This window comes from Amblyomma americanum, chromosome 11 (genome assembly GCF_052857255.1).
Source record: "Amblyomma americanum isolate KBUSLIRL-KWMA chromosome 11, ASM5285725v1, whole genome shotgun sequence".
NCBI classification, from domain to species: domain Eukaryota; kingdom Metazoa; phylum Arthropoda; class Arachnida; order Ixodida; family Ixodidae; genus Amblyomma; species Amblyomma americanum.
In genome coordinates, this window is record NC_135507.1 from 44,053,598 (window position 1) to 44,059,800 (window position 6,203).

General features: G+C 45.9%; 1 protein-coding gene across 1 annotated transcript in view; it reads right to left on the minus strand.

Annotated features, from left to right (window-relative positions):
- The window catches only part of LOC144109462 (uncharacterized), a 38,206-nt gene extending 32,460 nt beyond the window's left edge, over nucleotides 1-5,746 (minus strand). The window contains exons 1-2 of the mRNA XM_077642272.1: nucleotides 5,629-5,746; nucleotides 158-296 (exon numbers count right to left, since the gene is read on the minus strand). Of these exons, the coding sequence (XP_077498398.1) occupies nucleotides 158-262 (105 nt within the window). The 5' untranslated portion in view covers nucleotides 263-296; nucleotides 5,629-5,746. The remainder of the gene's footprint in view (nucleotides 1-157; nucleotides 297-5,628) is intronic.
- Nucleotides 5,747-6,203: the final 457 nt, after the last annotated feature.

Sequence of the window (6,203 nt, forward strand, 5' to 3'; positions counted from 1 at the left end):
ACTTCGGCTGCCTATTTTGGCGCCATCATTACGCCGCACATTGTGATGTGCAGTAGTGACAGTGGTGCTGGGGCAACTTGCTCATCGCTATAGGCCCGCGTTTGGGCTACCCATAGTGACCCGTAGTATACATACTTTGACGTTGCGGCCAACTTACGTTGTAGATTAAGTGATACCCTTCTGCGTTCATCAGCTTTGAGCGGCGAGAGAGCGTTTTGACGTCCATCCTAGCTGGCAAGTTCTCGCCGAATATTAGTGCCATAATCTGCTCCTGTAGATAGCGCGGCTGGTGCTTGCTGTGGGTGGAGGAAAAGTACTGAGGTGAAAACAATGCGTGATTCACATCACATTAAGAATATATTTGTTGGCAAAGTGACAACTGCATTCTTGCACTACTTTTTCTCTTTGAATTGTTTATACAATTGCTGCTTGAAATGTTTGTTCATGGATTATAACATAATTATACCGTTGCATTTACGCCAATTGTTTTGTTATTGTATTAGGCGTTTAGTACGAATACGAATACGGTTTATTTTCATGTTTGTACAAAACGGGGAGATGGAAGAAAAAGCTGCTGAACAGCAACTTGACAGGCTCCCACTTCCCTTGTTTACATAGGCAACAGCAGCTCATACAATATACATATACAGATCAGCATACACACACACAAAAAAAAACACGTTTAGATGGATATTTTATACATCACTAAAATTGGTGAAAGACAATTTCCGTGAAGTGTATAAGTACGAAACGCAGTGTAAGTATGCATGATTGAAAATACTTCAAAGATTTGAAAGAACAGCAGTTATAAAACCAAACAGAAGAATTAACAGGTACACAGAGCATACAGATCAAACTTGAGAAAAAAAAATCCATAAAAGGTAGTGCATAGGTAGTACAATTGTAGCATTTGAGAAAGAAAGAAAAGAAAAAAAGTAATTACCCTTTTTTCAACCGTATTTCTAAACAACTAAAGGAAAAAATCTCTGAATTCTGTTTTCGAAATGCTCATCACATCAATTTCTTTGCGAAAGTGACAGGAGGTATCCTGGCAGCGTCGCTTTGGGACATCTTTCTGTACCATTTTGCAGAAGAATAAATGGGTGTAACCATTTCGCATGAAAAAAAAAAGTTTTTTGATTTGAGGTCTCTCTGTCACTGTCAGTGTACTGCAGTGGAGGCCTTATTTAGGAGCGACGAGGCCATTACCATTTATTATTAAAAGGCTCAGTTGTTCCCGACTGACCACGTCCAACATTCCTAGAAAAATATTTGAATATTGAAATATTGTATGTTATTATTATGAAAATTTTGAAGGAATGGTCGAGTCATCCGAAGTGTAGCAAAATGTTTATTTCAGAGTGTTTCCATCACTCGCATCGAGCAGTTCAAACTTCCATAGAATGCCAATGGGGAACGCTTTTGCCGCCAGCAAAAGCGTTAATAGCAAAAGATTTCAAGCCCGCCGACGGGAAATCGGCGGATATATTGATTGCTGTGGTAAAATATTGCAATTTATGAAAAATTGCGTTCATAAACTGGTTCCCGTTCAAAAATCGTTTTGTCCAAAATTGTTGGGCATCTCGCGGTACTTTGAAAGAATATAAAAAGAATGAAACGATAAGAGAATTGATAGTATAAATAGGAAAGTACATATATACTCGACAGAGAAAATTAAGAAACACGATAAGATATGAGGTAGGCTGTAGTGTAACATCGTCGACGGGAGACCTCACCCGTGCCACTAAATTATCACATTTGAGGGGGAAGACGATGTAAAATTAATGAATACGACGTTGTCCCGAGTGGCAGTTTAAGAAAAAAATTAAAGTTAAGGACACTTCCGAGAGCCACGGATAGAAAAATTAGCAGTTGCTTAACATGGATAACCCTGGAATTCAGCGAAAAGCATACACGCTTGCTAAGCGTTCTGATGGTTTATGAACGTTGAACGTCCCAAAGCGACTCAGGCTATGAGAGACGCCGTGATGAAGGGCTCCGGAAATTTCGACCACCTAGGGTTCTTTAACGTGCACTGACTTCGCACAGAATGCGGGCCTCTGAAATTTCGCCTCCATCGAAATTCGACCGCCGCGGTAGGGATCGAACCCGCGTCTTACGGGCTAGCGGCTGAGCACCATAACCACTCTGCCACCGCGGCGGCTCTAAGCGTTCTGAGGCTCTCCAATGGCAGCTCCGCTGCACGCTCGCGACAGCCGTTCTATATATACCCACACGAACATGTGGCTGTGACGTGGTATCACATGGTCTTACGACACCCCTATCAGATGTCAAGTGGCTTCACATCACCCCATCAAAGGTCATCCCGAAGGTCAGCCAAAGTCAAAGGAAAACTAAAAGTCGTTGGTCAAGGTCAGGGGTCAAGGGTTCGACACCATAACTGTACCACATATGGTCATACACGGCTATCCTTGGCTGGGCTGAAGGTCGTTCAAGGTCGTTGTGCTGCCTACTCGAAGACTGCTTTACCTAGCGTAGTGAAGCTTTCCGCTTTAAAAATTATGTGTATAATGATAAGAGACAGGAAGAGGGCAGAATTGATCAGGGAGTAAACACGAGTTTTTGACTTCCTAGCCGAAACCAAGAGCAAGAAATGAGCTGGTACAGGGCATGAGAGGAGAAGGCAAGATAACCGATGGTCCTTAATGGTATGAGACAGGATTCCAAGGGAAGGGAAGCGAAGCAGGGCGGAGGGGGCAGAAAGTTAGATGGCCGGATGAGATTAAGGTTGTGCGGATAGGGTGGGCGCAGCTGGCACAGCACAGAGTTCATTGAATATATATGGGAGATCCATTTTTCGTGCAGTGGGTGTTGTCATGCTGACGATGATTGCGTTGATGAACATGCGATAAGAAACAAAATAAAAGTGATGAAGCTATTTAGGGAAGCGCCAGCTCCGACCGCGTCTTCGTCGTCGGACGCCGCAAGGTCAGCGGCCAGAATGCGACGCGAGGGGCGTTACGAACTGTAGTGCCTTTACGGTCGCACTGCTGTTCTAGTAGAATATTTGTGTCGCCATCGGTGGGGCCTGCACGACCCAGGTTGCTGCTCCTGGGCAACTTTCCGCGACCAGTCATCAGTTTAACTGCCACCTGCGGAGGTGGTTAGTTTGCTCACAATCCGGTGGGCAGGTTGTGACAACGCTACAAGGTCACGTGACTTAGGTTGGCCACCTAGGTTGCTTCGGAAATTGTTTGCTCACAAAGCCGACGACACCGACAGATTTTTCTATGAAGCGACCGCATGAAGTGAAATTTAAGCGACCACTGCTGGTAATGGCGACTATATAATTGTTTCTTCATTATTATATCTCTTCTGAAGTACACTTCGCGTGACGTCTCCCTGATGCCACTCGAGACGTGTCTGTGCTCAAACCAATCAGCGTAGTTACTTACAATAGCTCAAAGCATGACGTCACTATGCACGGGCAAATCATTGTGGCACGTTGCAGCAACGTTATGCGTGATGTCATTGAATTTTGGTCAATCATTGTGACGACACCGCAGCAGTGAAAAGCGTGCTTTTAACAGATGCCGCTTGAATATCAATGGCATGAAAGTGGAAAAAAGAATACGAAGGAAACGCTGGTCACAGTGGCTGTCCGACGAAATGGCAGCTCGGCACAGTTGTGATAGCCTTGATTGCTGCGGGAACAGCAACCTCTCGTACCCTCTTTAGTCTGAAACTATCGGTGGCAGAAAAAAAGGAACTTGAGAAGTTGTAATTGGGCCTGTGACTATTTAATATTTTTTTCTGTAACTTCGTCGAGAAACGTCCGTCATTGCTTTGATCTGTGCTTTACGACTAATTTCAAGATGCTCACAGACTGTTTCATACAGAATTTAATATGCAAGAAAACTACTTCGCAGGGAACGCGCTGTCTCAGGTATCGAGAGACAACGTGAATAAGCCTGATTCTTGTTCGCATACAACAAATATTGAAAGCACTTCAGTTCGAAAAGCAGTCAATGGCGCCGAAAACACTTACTGCCTCATTTTATCGGGCAATTCAAGCTTGGCGGTAGAGCCTAGCACAACTTGTGATATACGTTGTCATCTCGTGAGTCGAGGATCTAATTAATGGTCGCTCGAAAGCAGTGTCCGAACTCGGAACATACCTAAGCGATGATGCATTTTCTTGCATGTTATTAAGGAGGATTTAGGCTACACGTCTGCATTCCCTCAAGCGCAGCCCTTCGGCTACAAAGGGCAGCTATACAACTGTGCAAAAGCTTAATAGTTGAATAAAAATTTGTAGTCGTCCGCGGATTAAATCATGGATAACCGGCCCTCTGGTCCCGTCTCTTTTATAACTAAGCTAACCAGCACGGTTATCAGATGGTACTGTGGGAGTGGAATGATCAACCGGTGGAAGTGGGAGCGGTGTTAGTCTAATCTTTAAGGAAATCCCCCAAGGTGGAGTCAAGCGGCTGTTAGCTGTCGTGACTATCTGAGTTCGCAGAGCACGAGGAGTGTTGCCGGGGTCAATCCATGAATTGGGAGGAGTTTTTAAGCTTCAAGTACTTTTAGCTGCCGTTGTCGACGATCTTGAGTTGATGTCGAGCCACAACCTAGAGCCAACATCCGTGCATCGCTTTCCAGTGATCCGTGCACTTATTTCCCGTCATCCGGATACGGATTTCCGGGCCGAAACGGGATCATCCGGATGTCGAACGATGCCCGCCGCGGTGGCTCAGTGGTTAGGGCGCTCGTCTACTGAGCCGGAGTTCCCGGGTTCGAACCTGACCGCTGCGGTTTCGATGGAGGCGATACGCCAAGGCGCGCGTGTGCAGTGCGATGTCAGTGCATGTTAAAAGATCCCCAGGTGGTCGAAATTATTCTGGATCTCTCCACTAACTACTGAGCTACCGCTTCTCCCCCTATCCTCTCTTCCTGTCCCCTCACCTGTTTCATTTCATTTCTCCATTCTGCCTGCTATACTTTATTTCCGCTGCCCCAGCTCAGGTGCTTCAGTATCGATGGCAGATGCCGGGGCTAGCAAAAATCTTTTAATTCTTTTTTACTATTATTTTTAATAAAACCACTATCCCCACCATCTCTCTACTATGGCCTCTCTTCCTTCCTTTCTTCTCTCAGTCCCTCCTTTATCCCTTCCCATACGGCGCGGCTCAGGTGTCCGCCGAGATGCGGGGCAGATACTGCGCCATTCTGCTTTCCCAAAAACCAATCCTACTCTTTCACTCCCTCCCTTATCCCTTCACTTACAATGCGGCTCAGGTGTCCAACGATATATGAGACAGATACTTTGCCATTTCCTTTCCACAAAAAACCAATTATTATTAATTTTCCCTAATCACCCCGCCGCGGTGGCTCAGTAGTTAGGGCGCTCGGCTACTGATCCGGAGTTCCCGGGTTCGAAACCGAAGGCGGCAGCTGCGTTATTATGGTAGCAAAATGCTAAAGCGCCCGTGTGCTGTGCGATGTCACTGCACGTTAAAGATCCCCAGGTGGGCGAAATTATTCCGGAGCCCTCCACTACGGCACCTCTTTCTTCCTGTGTGCAAAGAGCACACCTGTCGAAGCCTCTTAGGGTGCGCTTTTTGACCCCGTTTTGCAGTGCTGTTAAATTCGGCGCCCAGTACTTACGTGGGCTCTCCTAAGCGAAGCGGGAGTTGAGAAGATAGCGCTGCGGCTTCTCTCGTCGACGCTAAGGAAAGGTGTGCGCAGATGGAGCGGCCAGGATTGCATGCATAGGGCGCGAGTGATTGAGTAGGGCCGTCACAGCCAGCAACGGCGCCTCCATAATTCTGGCGCCGCCGCGGCAAGGCATAGGATGCAATGGGCATTGTGCAGCCAAAATACTATAAGAAAAGCCGACAGCGTGCTATCATTGAAAGCGAATGATTTAGGAGTCCTGTCACTGCAATCCTTCTTTCACAAATAATGCTGCTCCACGTCTGTTTCTGGAACCTTCTTCACTACGTAGAAAAAAAAAAAAACGGTCGGGTCTCTGCAAAACGTGAAAATGGAGAAAAGAAGTGTAGTTAATAGGGGTGTGCGAGTAATACTTCTTCGAAACAGAATTTAATAAGAATAGTAAGCTTCGATACAGAGCTGAATACGAGTAGAATAGGTAAAAAGTGAATCTAACTCAAATGGATCAATCGTATGACCATTCGCCACGCGTACAGCGATTCACGCAACACTAATATTCATGTGTC